General features: G+C 49.7%; 1 protein-coding gene across 2 annotated transcripts in view; it reads left to right on the top strand.

The window, feature by feature from the left end:
• The window catches only part of RASGEF1C (RasGEF domain family member 1C), an 89,753-nt gene extending 67,710 nt beyond the window's left edge, over nt 1-22,043 (top strand). For both annotated transcript variants that reach the window (XM_036917838.2, XM_036917837.2), the window contains 8 exons: nt 2,280-2,369; nt 3,772-3,874; nt 4,341-4,420; nt 4,507-4,602; nt 8,823-8,918; nt 10,776-10,899; nt 18,359-18,431; nt 18,892-22,043. In XM_036917838.2, the coding sequence (XP_036773733.2) occupies nt 2,280-2,369; nt 3,772-3,874; nt 4,341-4,420; nt 4,507-4,602; nt 8,823-8,918; nt 10,776-10,899; nt 18,359-18,431; nt 18,892-18,916 (687 nt within the window). In that variant the 3' untranslated portion in view covers nt 18,917-22,043. The remainder of the gene's footprint in view (nt 1-2,279; nt 2,370-3,771; nt 3,875-4,340; nt 4,421-4,506; nt 4,603-8,822; nt 8,919-10,775; nt 10,900-18,358; nt 18,432-18,891) is intronic.
• The last annotated feature ends 29 nt before the right edge of the window (nt 22,044-22,072 follow it).

Genomic DNA, 22,072 nt, shown 5'->3' on the forward strand with positions numbered 1-22,072 from the left:
AAATCCCTGCTATTTCCTTCCATCTACTTTCTTTGGGTTGGTTCTGTCCTTCTAATCTTTATGTCGGATGTTGTTTTGATTCTTTACACTTTTTGAATCAAAGTATGAAAGACTGTTCATCTCCTTCTCAATATATTTTTATGTGCAGCCTCCAAATTTTGTTTCTCAATGTTTTCGTTCTCATTTTAATTTCCACTATGGTTTCATCTTTGACCCATACCTTATTTTTAAATGTTTTTAGATTTCTGGCATCTGAGTGGAATGTATATTCCCAGATGGCAGGCTTCCACACATGTCTATTACCTCAACTATGTAAATCGTATTATTCAATTTTATATCTGTACTGGGTTTTTTTTTTAATCTCCATAAACTATTCCACACTAGCAGGTAGGTTAAAATCTTCCATTGTGACAACAGGACTTAATTTCTGTTTATGAAGAACTTTACCTTTTGGATTACTTCTGCCTCCTATTTTGAGCTACGTTGTTCAGTGCAAACAAGTTTGCACCTGTGACACGTCTTCAGGAAATCCAAACCTTCACCTTATGCAGTTACCCTTTGATCTCTTCTACTGCTTTTTGCCTCAGAATCTTTTTTTTGCCGTAAAGTCTATTTTCTCTAATATTAGTACAGTTATGTGATGTTTATCATATTTTTTCTATATTTTTAACTTTTATCATTGGGTTTATCTTGAAAATAGCAAGTTGCTGGATTTGTACAATGATGGGAATTGTGATGTGTATGGATTTGCTCTGACGGCCTCCTGTTCCTCCTCTCAGTTATCCCCTTACCTTTCCCATGTCTTTTTGGCTCCTTTCTCTACCTTTTTTACACTAATAGATCCCCTGTTCCATCCCCACCTCTATTTACTGAAGTCACCCTGGTTATTTTAATATGTATATTTCAGTTTAATCTTTTAAATTGTGGTACATTTATACAGTGGAATTTTCTAAATCAATTAAGAAATTACATTTCCAAAGGTTCATGCAGAAAATACAGAAATATATATATAGTTATATGTAGACAGAAAAATACATATATATAGTTGATTCTCATGATTCAAATTAGTTATATCCTATAAAGTTTTTCCAAACACTTGAAGATTAATTTAATATGATACATATTTAACATGATATATGTGTGTATATATATGTATATATACACCCCACATGGCAGTGGTGGATCCTCATTTTTAGCAAATACCACTGCTCCTAAGAGGATACAAGAGTGAGTCCCTTGGAAGCCTCTCATCACATTTCCATCAACCAGTCAATATCAGTTGACCCTTGAACACCACCACAGTTAGGGGCGGTGCCCCCCTGCCCCCCACACAGTTGAAAATCTGATTACAACTTTTGACTCCCTAAAAACTTAACTTCTAATAGCCTACTGTTGACCAGAAGCATTACCAATAACATAAACCATCGACTAACACATATGTTATATGTTCTATGTATTATATACTGTATTCTTACAATAAAGTAGGCTCAAGGAAAGTGTTTTTTCAAACAGTCACAAATCTCCAAAAACATTTACTGAAAAAAGCCCACATATTTAAGTGGACCCATGCAGTTCCAACCTGTGTTATTGAAGGGTCAACTGTATAGCCTTTTTGATGTGTTTCTGTTCAAAGACATTTTATTTAATCTGTAGTGTTCATTCACTAACATCGGACTCACAGCCAAGAGCGCTATGACCATTGTCTGAACAAGGTTATCTAACAGGTACTTTCCCTGCAGGGGGCTGTGGTGTGCTTAGGAACGCCAGCCCGCACTGCAGCCCTGTGCTCAGGGCCCCTTTAAACAGTGAAGGCACCAGGACACCAAGGAGGCTGCGAAAAGGACACATGGTGACATGCAGAAGCTGAAACAGGAAGGCAGCGCAGCACTTAGCCTCAGCTGGGGGTGTACCAGCACGCAGGGGGTGCCCTTGCTTGCCATGCTGCACGTGGCCTGAGTGACAGGGCATCGTCATTGATGGCGGGCTTACAAAGACATTTTTAGGGAGTAGACAGAGTCACAAACAGAATCCGTGAAAACTGAAGACCGGAATCTGTAAAAAATGGGTGTATAGACACTGTATTAAATATGTAGCACATTAAGATACGTCTTTAAGGGTATAGGAAAAAGACGGGGAGAATGCACATCAAAATCATTGGTGTTTATGGGTGGCTTTGAGGCGTCACCATTTTCCAGATTGTCTGTAATGATCATGAACTGACTGCATGTTCAGAACGTCATTGACAGAAAGATTGAGTGTGGTCCTTGTGTCTTTCCTAGCCTTGTTTCAGTGACAAGACTAACAACCTGGAGGCTTACGTGAAATGGTTCAACAGACTGTGCTTCCTCGTGGCGACGGAGATCTGCATGGTGTGGAGCAAGCCTGGGGTGGGGCGGAGCTTTGCATAGCCAGAGGTGGCAGGGGTTTGGGGGCCCCCTCCAGGATAGTGGGTGATGCCCGGCTTGTCTTCAGGGGCGTTTCCATTCTGGGTGGGTAGGGACCCACCAGCTGGGACAGAGTGGCAGAGACCCCGCCTTGTGGGAGTCAGGGCAGTCAGCTGCTCCCCTGCTTTCTCCACCTGGGCCTCTGCCTTGGGCACCTGGCCTGCAGCTGCGCTCATTTGGCCCCCTCAGGAATGGGAGGTGGAAATGAGCCAAGCTTTGAGAATTGGGAGCTTGCGCATACAAAGTCCAGGTCTATGGCTTCAACCAGAAAGCTGGAAGACCATGCAATGGCCAGCGGGACGGGCTTGTCCCCGAGTGGCAGTCCTGTGGGGCCAGAGCCTGGCCACCGCCTTCCCTTCTTTCCAGCAGAGGGACCCTCCCCTGAACCCACTCCCCCCATCAGATGCAGCCAGGGGGGCCCTGGGGTCAGGGAAAGATTAGAGGCAGCACAGACGCCAGCTCAGGCTCTCCAGAAGCAGAGTTTAGGGTGTGAGGTGTTAATGGGGACCAGCACCTGTGCCAGAGAAAGGGGAAGAGGCGGGGCTGCTCAGAGGAGAAGCTGATCTGTGACCCTGCAGCCTTGGGAGTGTGTCTGGTCCCAGTGCCCACAGCAGTGAAATAGCTGGCCTTTATCCCCCACCTTGCTTGGCCACCATCGCTGTCATCGTGAGGGCTGCCCTGCAAAGGATGGGCATGTGGGCAGCACCTTTATGGCAACTCCACGGCACACTTCATCTTGGTCATCCAGGTCCCTGCTGCCCCTTCAGTGGGCAGGATCTCCCTGTGGAAGGAACACATCCTGGTGTTCGCTGGCCTGTCTACTTCCTACATGCACTGGCCTGGCAGCTCACCTGCACTTTACCTGAGTGCAGCCCAGATTGAGCCCCCAAAGGCAGGGAGTGCTTCAGCCAGGATGGCTGGGAAGACCTTGTGTTCTGAGCCATCAGAGGGGTTGAAGTCCCAAGCCCTCGGCCTTGAGCTGGGAGTGAAGTCATGCAGTCGTTTGAAGAAAGTGATGGAGGGCTCAGGGCAGGACCCCATGTGGGCAGAGCGAGCTGCGAGCTTGCTGCCAGGGGGAAAGGCAAGGGAGCCATGGAGGGTGCTGGAGCCGGGACTGGGGGCGGGAGGGGGACTGCGGATGGCTCCATGGCTGCAGGCGTTGTGCTGGCTCTGCCTGGATGTGCTCGGAGACCCTAAGCCCTTTGGCTGCCACTGGCCCCGGCATCGAGCATCTCAGCCAAGAAAGGGCCTTAGAGGAGATTGGTGAGGGCCTGGCCAGGCGAGCAGGGGATGCATCATTGCTGAGACTTGGGTGCCCTGTCCCCAGCCAGCCAAGAAGAAGCAGAGGGCACAGGTGATCGAGTTCTTCATTGACGTGGCCCGTGAGTGCTTCAACATTGGCAACTTCAACTCTCTGATGGCCATCATCTGTGAGTAGGCCGGCCGGGCCTGGGGCTGGGGCGGGCACCCAGAGAGGAGGGGCACAGCTGGCAGGTGGGGAAGATGCCAGGGCCTCTGAGCAGGGTGTGTGTGTCAGCTGGGCCCACTCTCTCCTTGCCCCTCTGGGGAGGTGTCCCTTTAGAGGCGAGCTCAGCCTCCTCAGGGGCCTTGGTGAGGGCTTGGCAGGGTGTCCCCAGATCCAGGGAGGGTGGGGCCCAAAGCAGGCTCTGGTCACCCTGTGGGGCAGTGTGGCAGGCACTGGGGCAGGAGCCCACAAACACAGAAGCCAGACCACCCCGACACAGTGTGCACCAGCACCCCCCACCCAACGTCACCATGCTCAGCATGCAGCCTGAATGCCTGGGCCAGCTGGGGCTGCACAGAGCCCCCTGCCAGAGGCCATGAGAGGGACTGTGCGGCCCGAGCTGTTCCCCCAGCTCAGCGACCCTCTTGCAGCTGGCATGAACATGAGCCCCGTCTCCAGGCTGAAGAAAACCTGGGCCAGGGTGAAGACAGCCAAGTTTTTCATCCTCGAGGTAAAAGCAAGGCTGCCGGATTGCAGGGTGGGGGCCGTCAGCCGACCCCCGGACACAGCTGCCCATATGCCTCCATCTCCTTCTAGCACCAGATGGATCCAACAGGGAATTTCTGCAACTACAGGACGGCCCTACGCGGGGCGGCCCACCGCTCCCTGACCGCCCACAGCAGCTGGGAGAAGGTAGGCCAGAGGCTTCCCAGCCTTCAGAGCTCCTCCTGCCCAGCGAACCGGGATGCTGACCCAAGGTCACCTGGTCCAAGCCCCTGCCTTCTGGAGCACCTGTCAGGGAAAGCTGTGTCACCTTGCTGGCATGCCTCCAGAATGGGGAGATCCCCAAACAGGGCAGCCACACCACACATCTCTAACCAGTATGAAGTGCTTCCTGACAGGATTGTCCTCTCTGGAGGGCTGTGCAGAGGAGGCTGCCCCATCTTCTCCCTGCCAGTCTGCCAGAGCCCCCAGACCCCAGGCCCTCCTTCCCCCTGAGTCAGCCCCAGGCCTGGCCTGCAGTGCTATCATCTCCAGTCTCCTCCCCGTGTGGATCTCTCTGATCCCAAGACAGCTTTATTTGTCAGTGGCCCTTCTGTTGAAGATCAAACTGTGGTTCCAAGTACATAGGGTCTTACACCTCCTTATTCTAAACACAATACCTTCATTGATGTGGCCTCAGATGACATTCACATTTTTTGCAATGCCTGCAACAAGCGTCTTAATCAAACTGCCTTTGCACAGGCGTTCTTCTACATTTGCATTTGGGGGCCTTTGCTGACCCTGACCAGTTTCATTTCTCCTCCACATTCTCCTGGAGGCCTCCAGGACAATAAGCCACACACGGAGGACACTGCAGTGATCCTCTGACTTAAAGCCTGTCCCCGCTGGGTGATTAGGGTTGTTCACCACTCCGGGGAGGAGACTCCAGGACCTGTCACACCTTTTCAGTCTGGTCTCTTGAACGGATCTTGGTGGGATCAGGGACCTTGTGGTTTGTGGTCTGTTTCCAGCTTGAGGGATAATACAATAAGCTGCTGTTCCAGACCTTCTAAGTCACTGGAATTATACTGGATGGATGCCAGTGGTCAGGTTTGGGGATCAGTTGTGGTATGCATGCTTGTGCCAACCACCAGGCCTTGCTGGCCCTCTACCCCCACCCAACAGAGGGATTGTGCACAGACCCCGGCCATGCTAGGGGCCGTGTCCTACCTGGCTGGCTCTTTCTATTCAGGCTGTGAACACTTCAGTGACTCGGGGCCCAGGAGGCCTGATGCAGGGAGGCAGCACTCAGTGAGGCAGGGCCTCAAATCCCAGAGGAGATGCAGCTGCCCCCAGGGCCAGGAGGCCGGCAAACCAGGGCAGCAGGGACAGGGACCACCTGTCATTAGCACTCACCCCAGGAGGGCCATCTGACCTCCATTCCCCTCTTAGTCCTGACGACCGCTCTGTGGGGAGGATTGCAGCAGTGCCATCTCTCAGACCAGAAGGCTGAGTCTCAGAGCAGAGGCCTCCCCTGTCACACAGCAAGTAGGCAGCAGAGCCCAGAATCACACTTCAGCCTGCCCGGCTAAGGATCTCATGGCTTTGCACAGCAGCAGGCTGCCTTCGTCCCCAGGGCACAGGTGCTGAGTGGCGGTCACAGCTGGCCTGGCCTCTGCACTGCTTTTCCCTCCAGACTGAGGCAGGTGGCCGCTGTGCTGTGAGCCCAGTGCTGGAGACAGGTGACTTACAGAGCTGTGCATTTCGCTTCGCCGCATTCTCCAGAGAGATCATAGGCTAGGCCCACAGAAGGTGTTTCATAAACGGGTGGAAGAAAGGACAGAAAGATGAAGGAAGGAACGAGGGAGGGGAGCTTGCAGATGGTGTTGTGGTGCCCAGTGCCCCCACTGAAACTTTGAGGCCAGGAGGTCCCAGGGGCCCTGCCACTCGTTCTTGTCTGTGTCCAGATGCCGGCCACCCCAACTCTGCCCCCATCCCTGTCACAGGCCCCACCCAGAGAAGGTTCAGATGGAACTGCTCAGCTCTGGAAAGCATGGTCAGCGTATTTACAGTCATGCCATGGGGGCAAGAGACCAACTAGGATGCTGAAGCCTGATGGGGGGGTGGCCCGGACCCACACGCACAGGCAGAAGTGGTGAGAAGTTCTTGCAGATGGAAATGCTACCTCCCTGAGGACCGGCTCCAATGCCTCCACCTCCAGGAAGCCTGCACCAGGCCCTGAGGAGCTGTCTCCATCTGCAGAGTCCCAGCGCCCTGAATCTCCTTTCCATCCCGGCATGTCTCCCCATTCCAGCCCAGGTCAGCCCCCATGCACCCACACTGGCCTGGAGCTCAGCACCAGTGATGGGCAGGGAGGCGCAATAGAGATCACCTGGCACAGTGAGGAAACAGGCAGGACAGGGGCTCTGGGGCCAAGCCACGCGGATCCATGTCCTGCCCCTGCTACTTACTGCTGTATGAGTTTGTGCAGGTTACTCAGCCTCTCTGGGCATCGGCTTCCTCATCTGTAAGGTGGGGTAGTGAGAGTGCTGCTTCACGCGACTCAGTGGGAGGACCCGCCTATACAGCTCGGCTCAGTGAAGCATCAGGCCCGCCACCAGTGACCCTCTGATGAGGGCATAAGTGGAGGCTCTTTGTGGGCACAGATGGGGCCTGAACCCAGCCTGGGATAGCAAAGACCACCCAGGTGAGGCTTCTGCATGCTGGAGTTGTTCCCGCTACACTGAGGTCAGGGATGAATGCGTCTGACATATCATCACTGTCCCCCAAGCCCTGGCACCTGATGCACAGAAGACCTGAGCAAATGCTTGCAGAATTGACATAAATCTAAGGCAACCAGTTTGTCCCTGTTTCCCTGGAACTGCCCCAGTTTCAGCACCTAAAGTCCTGCATACTTTGGTCCTGGGCAAACCAAGTGGATGGTCTCCCTGCTAAACCTGGACCCAGTCCTGGCCCTGCTGGTCACTAGCTGGGTGGCCTTGGGCCAGGTGCTGTCACCCTGTGGGCCTCAGTTTCCCACCTGCCCTGCCCAGTTGAGCCATCCATGCTTCAGAGTGGTCGGCACCCGGGTCCCACCTGAAAGCCAGGGGTGTCAGGGCCAAGTGCCGGCCCCACGTCTTGAGGCCAGTCCTAGCTGGCTGGCGGCAAGTGCCCTGCTCGGGGGACAGGGGCAGGGGCAGACACAGCAGGTGTGTTTCCTGGGGCTGACATAACAAAGTGCACAGACTGGGTGGCTTAGAACAATAGAAATGTCTTCTCTTACCATATTCTGGAGGCCAGAGGTGGAACTCAAGGTTGGCGGGGCCACGCGCCCTCCGAAATTGCCATGGGAGGGCCCTTCCTTGCCTCCTGCAGCTCCCCGAGGTGGTCCTTGGCGGGTGGCTGCAAAGCTTCCATCTCCACATGGCCATCTGTCCTGTGAGTATCCAAACTTTCTCCTTTTACAACGACACCAGTCCCTGGATTAAAGTTTACCGAATCCAGTGTGCACTCACCGTAACTTGATTCCATCCAAAGACCATCTCCAGAGAAGGTCCTGTAAACGGACCCCAGGGTTGAGGACCTGAGCGCTCCACTCCGAACTCACGGTGGCAGGCGGACTCAGCTGGCTTTCCAAGGGTGTTCTGAGTCGTCAGCAGTGGGCATCCCTTCCTCAGGGACCAGCCGTCAGTGTGTGCAGGGCAGGGAAGGGGGAGGAGCAAGCCAGCTGTCGGGAAACAGAGACCCCCCCCCGCCCTTCTCAGGCTGAGCCACAAGCCTTTCCCCTCAGGAATGGCAGCTTTTGGATGTACTGTAGTGTAGCTGGATTGGATCTTCAGCATCAGGAAAGACATAGAATGACAAATGTTTTAATACACTTTATATAAGAGAGGTCTTTCCAGGGTCACTCTCACAGGTGACCTCCATACAATAAACTAGGCAAATCGTTAAATATGTAAATTTATTTGTTGCCGTAAATAAATATATATGATATGTACATAAAGGAGGCCACAAAATTTCACAACAGACAATTCACAATCCATATGTATTTAACTGTGTGCTCGGCGTGCTCTGTTCCTCCTGGTGCACGTGAGCTGGGAGGCCTGGGTCTGTGGTCTCCCTGGTTGTGGGGGAAGCTCCCCCCAGCCTCACCCAGCAGGCGATGGAAGATGTGTTCAAGGGCCTTTGGGACTGTGCCCCAACACAGGGGAGACTGATGGGGCCGGGGAGGGAGGAGTCTGGTGCAGGGTGAGGGCCTGTGCCTCCTTTCTGTGTGGTTCCCACTTGCCCAGAGGTGCACACCGAGAAGCCCTCTGCCTCCTGGGGTTGCGTCTCAGGACCCTGGGCAGGGACTGTGGCCAGGCTGCCTTGCCCATGCAGCCCCTGCGGGGAGGCCCGCTAAGGGCTGACGTGCACCCTCTCCCTTCCAGATTGTCATTCCCTTCTTCAGCCTGCTCATCAAAGACATCTACTTCCTGAATGAGGGCTGTGCCAACCGCCTCCCCAACGGACACGTCAACTTTGAGGTAAGGCCCAGGGGCCTCAGAGGGTTAGACGGGGCAGTGAAGGCTCCCAGGGTGGGAGCCCTGGCCCTGAGCAGCTGGACTAAGGGGACATCCGAGGCCAAGTGCAGCAGTTCACAAGACATCAGGGCAGACAGTCGGGACCGCCCCACGCCCCCATCTTCCATGGGAGGAGACTGGGCCTCATGCAGGCACTGATCCCCACTCTGTGCGGGCCTTGCTCCCAGCCCTGGTGAAGCAGAATCATTCTCAGCCCTTGAGGACCACCAGGCTGGTGAGAAAACCCTGCAGAACCATGGCGACAACTGGCAAGGCGCTGTGACCGGCTGCACAGGGGCACGGTTCGTGGGTCAGGGTCGGCCTCCTGAAGGAGGCACCCTGAGCAAAGAAAGACTTCTACTCCCTCTGCAGACACTCATGGTTGTCAGCTCAAGGGTCCCCTCCTCCAGGAAGCCCCCCTTGACCTCCCAGGTGGAGGGAGACCTGTGCACAGGGGGCCAGGCATCCCTTGGTCACAGCACTCCAGCCCCCAAGCTCCTCAGAAGCAAGGCCAGGCTGATGCTCCATGTCCCCACCTGCCACATGAGACCACCCAGCACAGGTGTCTCAGAGTGATTGGTGGGCTGAACATAGTGAGGACTGAGGCCCAGGAGCCCTGAGAGAACTGAGCAGTCACAGCAGATAGTCACTGAGTCATACAGGGCATGACGTGCCACAGTGGCCCTCCCCAACCCACAGGAAGGGGGCTTCTCTCCCTCCGGAGGGCTGGCTCCACCCAGTGCTGCCCACCTCCAGCCTCCAGCTACAAGGGGCAGTCGGCCCCTGTCTCTGCCTGTGCCTCAGTCTCTCCCTCTGTAAAATGGAGCTTCAGCCATGGCTGCCCAGAGGGGCTAGAAAGAGCAGTCATGCTGCAAGGCACCCCCAAGGGCCCCTGCTAATGGCGTCCCAGACGCTATCTGGGCCCTTTGCCAGGAGCTGCCTCTGCTGGGGGCACGGGGCCTCTCACAGACACCCCTGCAGGCCTCCATCTGCTGCCCCCAAGCCTGCTTGCCCCTGAGGGCCAGCATAGCAGGGGAAGTCCAGTCCAGCAGGTGGCCTGGGCCCCATGTCCCAGGGTTGGTCCAGGCTGGAGGTGACATGGAAGAGGCTGGGCTTGGAAGAGTCCAAGATCCCAGGGGTACCTGGGACCTCCTCTCCATGTGACCCCGACACATCAGGGGTGGGAACCCCCATCTCTTGACTTCCTGAACTCTTCCTCAGAACCAAGGGCAGGGTTAGAGGCAAAGCTACAAGGTGTACATGTGGCCCCCGGTTCGGGGCACAGGCCGTGGGAGCTAGAGCAGGCCACCAACGCTAATAAAGGACACCATGGAATGGGGTTTCCACCCAGTCATGAGTTTGTGCTGCCATTTATTTAAAATCCTCCTTCAAGTTAGCAGTTTGTTTTGTTGAAATGAACATATTCAAGTTCAACTTAAGTAAAATCCTACTTAAATGGATTTATTTAAATTTTACTTAATACATGTATTTAAATTTATTTGCATAATTCTCTAGATAAACAAACTTGCCACAAGTAGGGATAACCATAAATTTAAATAGAAGGAAACTAAAGTAATCTTCACCTCTAGCTAGATGCACTGCCTGCTCATGACCGTAGCTGAGCTGCTGTGTCCCCACAGACTCCTCAGTGGAAATAATATGAACACCAGGTTTCTCAACCACTCAAAGTGACCCTGCCTGCCCAGAGGCGGGCCTCACGGGCAGAGATGAGAGAGGTCTTTCCAGGATCACTCTCACAGGTGACCTCCAGGCCCTGGGGTTGTGTGGGGCTCCCATTTTGTTTCTCTATGACCTTGGCAGAAATTTCTGGAGCTGTCCAAGCAGGTTGGAGAGTTCATCACATGGAAACAAGTGGAGTGTCCCTTCGAACGAGACCCGAGCATCACCCACTACCTGCACACTGCCCCCATCTTCAGCGAGGATGGTAAGCTGCCCCCACAGTTGCCCCAGTTCCCAACCATGGAACTCTTAGATGGTCTCTTAGTCATCCATGCCCTGGATGGATGGCTGCCACCCGCAAATCATGGGAGAGGGCCTGAGAAGCTGCAGGTAGGGACCTCAAGGGTCCCCAGGTCCAGGCTTACCCTTGGACACAGTCCGGATGCTTTTGGGCAACATTAATCTGAACCATCAGTCTGTCTGACCCCACTTTCCTCATGGGTAACATAGGGATGATGATAAGAACAGCCTTCCTGAAGCTCACATGGGGATGGCAGAGTGCTGGGATAACCCTGAGTCTTTCCACAGCAGGTGTGAGTGTGTGTGCATGTGTGTGTATGTGTGTGCATGTGCATGAGTGTGTGAGTGTGTGTGTATGAATGTGCATGTATGTGCATGTGCATGGATGTGAATGTGTGCCTGTGTGTGTGTGTGTGCGTGTGCCACGAGATGAGGCATCTTTTCTCCAGACCGTCAATGCCTGTCCCTGCAGTAAAGCAGCACTCCCGTTGCACCATTTGTCAGATACAGCAAATTTGCTTGTGTATTTGCCAAGTGAGCTTACTCCAGGAGCTCCTCCTCCAGGAAGAGAAAGTGCTGGAGAAGCAAGTGGGCATCTGGGCCTGTGGTCACCGTCCCTTTGGGGGCAGTGTGGCCCCACAGTTAGCTGCTGTCTGGATCCAGGCCCCTTGAGTCCCCTGGAGGCCCCCAACTCAGCACACAGGAGGCCTGGCTTCTCATCCCAACAAGCAGTTTACAGAGGGATCTACATTCATGCTCAGGAGAACCTGCTCTGCCAAAAACAAAACATGAAGGGGGAAAGATTTTTTAATGATTTTGCTTTGTAATTGTTAACATTTGCAATGTTAACATTTTATTTTTTATATTTTGGAGCCAGTAACTTTTTGGAGGGGGTCTTGCCTGTTTCTGGAGTCCCTCCCCACAACAAGAGGCTCGGCAACCTACATACACCAGCTGGGGTGCTCGCACCTGGTAGGCTGTGTGCCCCTAGACAGGATCCTCACTCTCCCTAAGCCTCACCTACTTCATCTATAAAGTGGGCTAATGAGAGAACCGACTCCCAGGGCCATGGTGAGACTTACTTGAGTTGGCACAGCTACAGCCATAGGGCAACACTCAACTGATACTAGTTGTATGAATTTCCTATTGGTTCTGTAGCTAATCAGCACAAGTTTAGTGGCTCCAAACAACACAAATGTATCCTTTTGCAGTTATAGAGGTTAGAAGTCCAAAATCAGTTCCCCTGGGCTAAAATCAAGACATCGGTAAAGCTGGTTATTTCTGGAGGCTCTGAGAGGAGAATCATTTCCTAGCCCATTGTGACTTTTTGGTGGCCACCTGTATTCCTTGGCTTGTGGCCCCTTCTTCCACCTTAAAAGCACATCACTCCAACCTCTTCCTCCATCTCTCTCCTATAATAAAGTCTCCCTCTTGGGTACTTGTGATGGCATTTAGGGCCCAGCTGGATGATCAGGATAATTCTCCCATCTGCAGGTCCAACCTAATCACATCTGCAAAGTACCAATTGGACATAAAAGGTAACATATTCACAGGTCCCGGGGAGTAGGCTCTAGATATCTCTGGGGACCATTACCAAACTACAACACTGGTTCTTATGATGATTGTTGTCATTAGCCAATGGAACTGGGGCAATAAAAATGGTCAAAGGGACATTAGGAGAGGGGCAGAGGGTGTCTAGGGGCAGGGAGGGGTGTGAGGGAGAGTCACTTCATTCACTCCTTCAGTCAACAGTGTAGAAATACTGTTTCTATACACATCAATTACCATACAGCAATTTGGTTGTGAACATACAGATAAAATCCTGGCCCTCTGGAAGTACTATTAGAGAAAAGCACCCTCCCTTTGACCTTCCCTTCCTCCTGTTCCTCACCCCACCCAAAAAAAAGTGGAGAAAAGCAAAAGAAGGGACCTAAGATGTATTGAGCCCCACCTGGGTTGGTTAAAGCCTCTGACAGAAGACCCACCCTGCCCTCAGCTTCAGGCCTCCCCTGGCAGGACCTGCCTGGCAATCCAGTCAGCCTTGAGGCTTTCTGAAACAAATGAAGATATAGAAAGTCTCAGCAAAGAAACAGAAGTTATGAGGAAGAGCCAAATGCAGAATTTAGAACTGAAACAAAAAACTGAGTGAGTAGGCTCAACTGCAGAATGGAGAGGACCAAGGCAAGAATCAGTGAGCTAGAGGTAGAACAATAGAAATTATACAATCTGAACAACAGAGCCTGAGGGACCTTGGACTATAACAAAAGATCTAATACTCATGTCATTAGCATCTGAGAAGGAAAGCGACAAAGAAAGCAGGGTTGAAAAAGTAATCAAAGAAGTAATGACTGGAATATTCCCGGATATCAAAAAGACAAAAAAACCCTACAGATTCAAGAAGCTGGGTGAAGGATAAACCCAAAGAAACCCATGGCAAGATACATTGTAGTCAAACTTCTGAAAACTAAAGGAAAAGAAACAAATCTTGAAAGCAGAGAGAGAAATGATACTTTATCTGTAAAGGAAAAGCAATCTGAATGACATCAGACTTCTCATCAGAAGCCATAGTGGTAGTCAGAGGTACATTTTTCAAGTGCTGAAAAAATACTATCAGTCCAGAATTCCATATTCAGTGAAAGTACCTTTTAAGAATTTACTATAGATAAATCCAGATGGAATTCTAAAACTGTTGAGATAACCCACAGGAAGAAAATAAACAAAGAAACAAAACATAGAACAAACTGAAAATAAAACTAAATAAATAAAAAGGCAACTTAAGCTCTAACATATAAATAATTGTATTAAATGTAAATGGCCTAAATACACCAAGTAAAAGCAGAGATTGACAGAGTAAATCTAAAACATGACCTAACTGTATGGTGTCTACATTTGTATGCTGTCTATTCAAATATAATGTTATAGAGGTTAAAAAGTGAAGGGACAAGGAAATCTTAATCAAAGGCAAGCATGAGTGGCAATAATAATATCAGATAAAGTACACTTCAGTGGAAAGAAAATTTTCAAAGACAAAGAGGGACATTACATAATAAAAGAAGTGTCAATCTCCCAAGAATTCTAAATGTGTATCTACCAAACAATAGAGTTGCAAAATTTATGAAGCAAAAAACTGATAGAATGGAAAGGAGAAATAAACATCCACAATTATAGTTGGAGACTTCAGTGCCCCTCTCAACAATTGTTAGAACTAGATAGAAAATCAGTAAAGGCATAGATGAACTCACCAATACCAACAAACAATAGATTTAATCAATAGCTATAGAACACTTCATACAATTACACATTTATAGAATTCACATTTATTTCAATCACCCACAGAACACAAACCATGATAGATAATATCCCAAGCTACATTTAACAAACTGCAACAAATTTAAGTAATTGAAATCATACAGAGTGCAGCTTCTGATCACAAAGGAATCAAACTAGAAATCAATAACATAAGACAAGAAGAAAATCTCCAGACACCTAGAATCTAACCAACACATCTCTAAATAATCCATGAGTCAGAGAAGTCTCAAGGGAAATAAAAAAAATAGTTGAACTAAATGAAAATACAACCAAAACTTGTGAGATCTAAAGTGGGGCTGAGGGGGGATGCCCTGAATGCATACATTAGAAAAAAGAAAAAGTCTCCAATCTATGTTCCCCAACTCCAGAACCTTAGAAAAAGAGGAATGAAATAAACATAAAGCCAGCAGAAGGATGGAAATAAAAGCAGAAGAAAGCAGAAATTAATGAAATGGAAAACAGAACAATAAAGAAAATCAAACAAAGAGGTGGTTCTTTGAAAAGAAAAATAAAATTCCCATACTCTAGCAAAGAACCTGTTGACAAGAATAAGACAGAAATTACTAATATTAGGAATGAAACAAGGGATATCATTACAGACTTTGCCAGCATTGAAAGGTTAATGAGGAAATAGAACAAACAACTCTATGCACATAAATTTGACAAGTTAGATGAAATGGACCAATTGCCTGAAAAATGCAAACATAACTCAACATAAAATAGATAATTTAAATAGCCCTTTAACTATTAAGGAAATTGAATTTATAATTTAAAAATACCAAAAAATGAAATCTCCAAGTCCAGATGGTTACACTAGAGAATTCTATTAGACATTCAAAGAATTAATACCTGTTCTACACAATCTCTCAAAAAATAGAAGAGAGGAAACTTTCCAATTCATTTTATGAAGCCAATATAACCCTGATACCAAACTAGACAAAAACATAAAAAGAGAAAATATATACCAAGATCCCTCATCAATATAGATGCAAAAATTCCTTAATAAAACATTAGCAAATAGAATTCAGCAATATAAAAAGATAATTATACATCATGACCAAGTGGGTTTATTCCAGAGATGCAAGGTAATCCAGTATTTGAAAATCAATCAATGTAACCCACCATATTAACAGGCTAAAGGAGAAAAATCACTTGATTATATCAATTGGTATAGAAAAAGCTTTGACAAATTTCAACACCCATGCATGGGGAAAACTGTCATAAAAATAAGAATAGAGGCACATGAAAAGATGCTCCATATTGCTATTCATCATAGAAATGCAAATTAAAACCACAATGAGATACCACCTCACACCAGTTAGGATGGCCAACATCCAAAGGAAAAACAACAAGAAATGTTGGTGAGGATGTGGAGAAAGGAGAACCCTCCCACATTGCTGGTGGGAATGTAAATTAGTTCAACCTTTGTAGAAAGCAGTATGGAGGTTCCTCAAAAAACTCAAAATAGAAATACCACTTGACCCAAGAATTCCACTCCTAGGAATTTACCCTAAGAATGCAGGAACCCAGTTTGAAAAAGACACATGTACCCCTATGTTTATTGTAGCACTGTTTACAATAGCCAAGAAATGGAAGCAACCTAAGTGTCCATCAGTAGATGATTGGATAAAGAAGATGTGGTACATATACACAATGGAATATTATTCAGCCATAAGAAGAAAACAAATCCTACCATTTGCAACAACATGGATGGAGCTAGAGGATATTATGCTCAGTTTCACCAGCCAGGCAAAGAAAGACAAGTATCAAATGATTTCACTCATCTGTGGAACATAAGAACAAAGAAAAAACTGAAGGAACAAAACAGCAGCAGACTCACAGAATCCACGAATGGACTAACAGTTACCAAAGGGAAAAGGACTGGGGAGGATGGGTGGGAAGGGAGGGATAAGGGGGAAAAGTGGGCATTATAATAAGCACACATGTTGTGGTGGGGGGTCTCAGGGAGGGCAGTGCAACACAGAGAAGACAAGTAGTGATTCTATAGCATCTTACTACGCTGATGGACAGTGACTATAATGGGGTATGTGGGGGAGACTTGATAATGGGGGCAGTCTAGTAACCATAATGTTGCTCATGTAATTGACATTAATGATACCATAAGAAAAACCTTTAGTCCACCTTTTGTAATTAGGATACTATTTGGGTTTCTACCTAAATCTGTGTACCCCAAATTGTAATTCTTTGATCAAAAATAAACGTTTTGCCTCTTGAAAAAAAAAAAGAGGGGAATTTATCAACTTCATAAATTGCATTTACAAAAATCCTTCAGCCAACATCATATTTAATGGTGAATGACTGAATGCTTTCTCACTAAAATCAATAACAAGGCAAGGATATCTACTCTCACCATTCTTGTTCAACATTATAATGGAGATCTAGTCTATGTTATAAGGCAAGAAAAGGAAATAAAGACATATAGCTCAGAAAGGAAGAGTTAACACTGTCCCTATTTGCAGAACATGTAAAAAAAATCCCAAGGAAATCTACAAAAACTCCTAGAACTGAGTTCAGCAAAGCCACAGAATACAAGCTAACTATGCAAAAATCTATTGTATGTCCATTGCTAACAGTGATTATGTACACACTACATTTCAAAATACAGTACTGTTTATGATTTCTTAGAAACATGAAATAGCTAGGTGTAAGTCTAACAAAACATACAAGATTTATATGCTAAAGACTACACAATGTTGATGAAAGAAATCAAAGAAGATCTAAATAAAAGGAGAGACATGATGTTCGTGAATGAGAAGACTCAACATAACAAAGCTTTTGATTCTCCTCCCCAAATTTAAGTATAGGTTTAATATAATTCTCATCAAAATTCCAGCAAGATTTTTTATAGATAGATATAGATAGATAGCTGATAGATAGATAGATAGATAGATAGATAGATAGATAGATAGATAGATAGATAGATAGATAGATAAGATTATTCTAAAATTTACATAGTAAAAGGAACTAGAGCAGCTGAAATTATTTTGAAGAAGAATAAAATGAGAGGAATCACTCTACTCAACATTAAAGCTGATATTGTATAGTTACAGTAATCAAGAATGTGTGGTATTGGTTGGACAAACACTACTCAATGAAACAGAATAGAGAACCCAGAAGCAGACCCACACAAATATGCCCAGTGATTTTTGACAAATGTGCAAAAGTGATTCAGTGAAGGAAAGATAGCTTTTGCCACCAAGGGGTGCTGGGGCATTTGGGCATCCACGAGCTAAAAAAATGAACCTCAACCTAAGTCCTACACCTGATACAAAAATTAACTTAAGATGGATCACAGACTCAAATGCAAAATGTAAAAGCATAAAACTTTTAGGAAAAAGAAAAAGCAAGATGAACTTTTTAGGATGTAGAATTAGACAGAGTTTCTTATAAAACAAAATATGCAGCTATTATATGTCTTAGCAATTGCACTTTTGGGCATTTATTTTATCCCAAAGAAATGCACACTCATGTTCACACAGAACCACATACACCAATGTTTACAGAAGCTTAATTTGTTAGAGCCAAACACTGGAAACAGCCCAGATGTCCTTCAGTGGGTAGAGTTAAATAACCAGTGGTATATCCATGTCATAGAATACTATTCAGCAATAAAAAGGAATGAAATATTGGCACACACAACAACATGGATTAATCTCCAGAGAATTGCACTGAGCAAAAAGAGCCAGTCCCCAAAGGTTATATCCCGTGCTGCAATTCCACTTATATCACATTCTTGAAATGACAAAATGGAGAACCGATTAGGGGTGGCATGGGGTTAAGAAAGAGGTAGGGTTGGACGCAAGTGGATGTGGCTGTAAAAGCGCAACCTGAGGGAGGCTTGTGGTGATGGCAGTACCTGTATCTGACTGGATCAGCATCAGTATCCTGGTGGTGATCCCATGCTTTAGTTGGGTGAGTGATCACCCACTGGGGACTCCTGGTAAAGGGTACACATACCCTGTATTATTTCTTACAACCACATGTGAATCTACAATTACTTACCAAGTTTAACTGAAAAGTGAAAAGGCCAGAGTGGATGTGGAACAGATTATCATCCACCGTAACTGTGTAATTTCACTTCATTTCTTGACTAGGTCTCTATTTGGCTTCTTATGAAAGTGAGAGCCCAGAGAACCAAACAGAAAAAGAGAGGTGGAAATCTCTAAGGTGAGTCTGTGAGCCAAGACAGGTGGAGGGAGAGGGTGTTGGGCCCAGGTCAGGGCCGAGGGGCTTCCTGGTCACCAGGTTGTCAGCCTCGGGGCAGCCCCTGCAGCAGAGGTGGGTGGTCAGGCCAGGGCCTTAGCTCAGGGCTGGGGGAGGCAGGCTGGGACCAGAGCCCCCAGCAGCTGGAGGCTGCCCCCGTGGGCTGTCGAGATGTCAGTCCTGGTGCCAGAAGCCCCCAGTCCATATCTTTAGGCCATAAAGGGAGATGGGCACAGTCTCCTGCTTGTCTGGCACGTTGGTATGGCCAAGCGGGGGTGGGTGGAAGCCGTCTGCAGCGGTGGGCTCTGGGGACAGAGCCGAAAGAACCGCACACCACTCCTCAGGGTGGGGAGCCTCTTGCTGAGCAGGGGACTCGCCAGGGGGAAGTATAACTGTGAACCACCCTGGCTGTTTGAATCCCCAGGTCCTCTATTTTGGGGAAGACGTGAAGCCCTGAGCGGGAGGAGGAGAAGAAGTGGAAGTGAACAGAAGCCTCTGCAGCCCTGCCCCAGCCGACCCAGAGGACGGTGGGGGCCTCACTGCTCTGCAGACCTTGCCCCTGTGGCCTGGCACCCGCCCCGGTGACCACGAGGCACAGGACAACTTTCTCCACCTTTTGTGGAACCTCAGCCCTGGCAGGGCCCAGGGCTTCTAGACATGTGGGCAGGACATGTCTTGCCTTCAGGACAGCGGGCGCCACGTTGCTAGTCAGTCTGTCCATCCTTGTCAAGGACGCAGCACTACCCCAGAGGGTCAGGTGGCTGCGGTCTCACTTCAGAGGCTGACACCCAGTCTGTCGCCAGGTGGCCTGGGAGCCTCCATGTGGCTAGCAGGCTTCGCAGTGACATGAGGGGCCAGCACCCACCAGTGGCCCCTGCTCTTCTGCCAATGGACCTTTCCCTGCCCTTCGGGATGGGCTGGTCTCTGCAGCCCCATTCGCCCCCTTTCTGGATCCTGCTGGTATCAGGGGATAGCTTTTGGGTGTCAGCTGTGACACCAGTCACAGGACAAATTTGCCATGGAGATGACAACATGTACAGTACATTGTAAGCTTTAGAGGTGTATAAACATACTTGTAGACCCTGCAGATCACATCCACATGGTGTCTCTCATCCATGGGCCCGCGATGAACTTCTGCCAGGATGCAGGGCAATTTCCCAGCTCAGGCTGGGGAATTCTGTGGCCATGGATCAGGAGGGGGACATGGGGGTCATGTCTACTCCATGAACCCCTTGCCATATGGACAGGGTCTGGTGAGTGGATAGCCCTGCGTGTGGCCAGTTGCCCCTCTAATTGGAGAGTGGGGTTGATGAAGCTCGTGAGGCATCCTGAGCCCATGGTGTTCACAGCCTGAGCCACACACAGTCCCTAGGCTGTACCCAGGACTCATGGCCTTCCCTGCAGAGGCCCCTTTGCCCTCAGTCCCTGTGGCTGGGTCAGATGGCCCACGGGCCCCGAAGGGCAGAGCCTATACCTGCCGTGCAGGTGTCAGCACCACAGGTGGTGCCCAAGACAGATGCCCATGAGCCCAGCATGGTGCCAGGTGACATGGCCCCCAGACACGAGACACAGGGTTTGAAGCTACTCAGCTCAGCCCTGTGCAGGTGCCTGGGCCTCAGGGCCCTGGGGTGGCGAGGGAGCCGGGGAAAGGGCATGGCTGTGCTGTATCCTGGCGCCTTTTCTCTGAGCCCTGCAGAGAGGAAACAGTGGTGTGGAGGGCAGGAAGACTTGATGGGTTTGCCCCAGCTCCCTGGGGCCTGACTGGACATGGGTGACCCATGGGTCCTCTGAAGCTCCTGTCCCCACTTCACTGCATCACTGGAGACACACCGCCATGCCCTGAAGTTCCCTGGGAAGGGCACTGACCAACCCAGTAACCCAGCCGTACCCAGGCCTCTGCAGAAGCCTGTCTCTCCCACCCGGCAGCCCTCCAGGGTAGGACCCTAGGTAACCCCAGGGTGGTTCTGCAAGGCACAGCCAAAGCTGTCCCAGGGGCACCACAGACCCCCTTTCCCTAATAACTCAGGGGAAAACAGTAGCCAGTGTGGCCCCTGGCCCTTCGGATCACAGACCACCATGCCCCCCAGGCTGCAGGTTTCATAGGCAGGATGTCTCATTTACAGCACTCCCCCACAAGCCCCTAACTTCTGACTGCTGCCACATCCAAGTGGGCAAGGGGCGAGGAGCCGGGTGACTCAGTCGAGGTGTGCCTCAGCAGGCAGCTCCATTTCACCCTGAAACTCGAATTCTTCTGTCATGAGTACCAAGCCACAGGCCTGCCACTTTACACACAGCCTAACAAACCCCACAAGGTAGGTGCTGTCACCATCCCTCTTGGCAAGTGACAAAGGGAGGCTCAGAGAGGCAAAAGCAGTGCCAAGGACAGGGGTGGGGCCTGGGCCTGTGCAGAGCTCTGCACCTGGGGGCTCCGAGGGATCAAGGTGGGCACTGACTGGCCACTGGTCTGCCTTCAAGCACGGACACAGGATACGCGTGCCAACCCCTGCTCCTGCCATCTCCCCTCTGGAAGGTCACTGAGCCCCTGGTGTCCCTGGTGGCTCAGGAGTGCCCAACCGGGTCTCAGACATGCTCAGAACAAGACCTCCCTCTGCCTCCAGCTCCCCTTCTGCACACGCCCCTCCACAGGCCCTGCCAGCAAAGCCAAGCCTTGTCCCCAGCAGCAGAGGACAGCAGGCCTTGATCCTGTGACACTGCTCTTCATCTTCGGCACGTGCTGTGAGGGGCATGTCTCACTGCCCAGCATCTTCAGTGAAAATGGCCCCGTTTTCATTCCCCAGGACCCAGGCGGGAGTCCTGGGGTACCAGCCAGGGACAGATCCCAGAGGGAGACCTTGAAACCGGAGCCGAGATGCCTCTCAGTGCCCCTGGGCCCCTGCCCGCAGGCTGAGTAGGGTGTCTGACACCGTCTTCCTTTGGCATCCGACCCTGGACCTCCAGGCAGGACCAGAGAGGTGAGAGGAGACCCAGACTAGAAGCTCCACTGCTGATGACGGACCCCCACCAAGTGAGCAGGTGAGAGAAGAGCTCGGCAAAGAAGAAGGTGACACTAACCTGGTGTGTTGGAGTGGAGAGAAATGGCAGGGAAGGCCAGTCCTTGAAAGACTCCATGGGGCAGACCAAGGAGCTTAAAGTTTACCCTGAAGGCTGAGGGGGTGGGGGGCACTGAAATTTCAGGGACAGATGTGATGATTAATTCTATGGGTCAACTTGGCCCCACCACAGGTGCCCGGATGTTGGGTCAGACATTTCCGTGTGTGTGTGTGACAGTGTTTCCTGTGAGATTCACCTTTGAGCCAGTGGACTCAGTAAATCAGACGGCTCTCCCCAATGTGGGGGGCCTTGTCCAGTCAGCTGGAGGCCTGACTGGAAGAGAAGATGGTAGAAGGGAGAATTTACTCTCTCTGCCTGTTTCCCAGCTGGGACATGGTTCTTCTGTCTTCGGATGGGAATGTATGTCATTGGCTCTCCTGAGCCTCCAGTTTGCACCCAGCAGATTTGGGGACTTCTCAGCCTCCACATTATGTGAGCCAATGTCTTATAATAAATCTCTATCTGTCATCTATAATCTATCTACCTCTCTCTCT

Source organism: Manis pentadactyla, chromosome 13 (assembly GCF_030020395.1).
Source record: "Manis pentadactyla isolate mManPen7 chromosome 13, mManPen7.hap1, whole genome shotgun sequence".
NCBI classification, from domain to species: Eukaryota; Metazoa; Chordata; class Mammalia; order Pholidota; family Manidae; genus Manis; species Manis pentadactyla.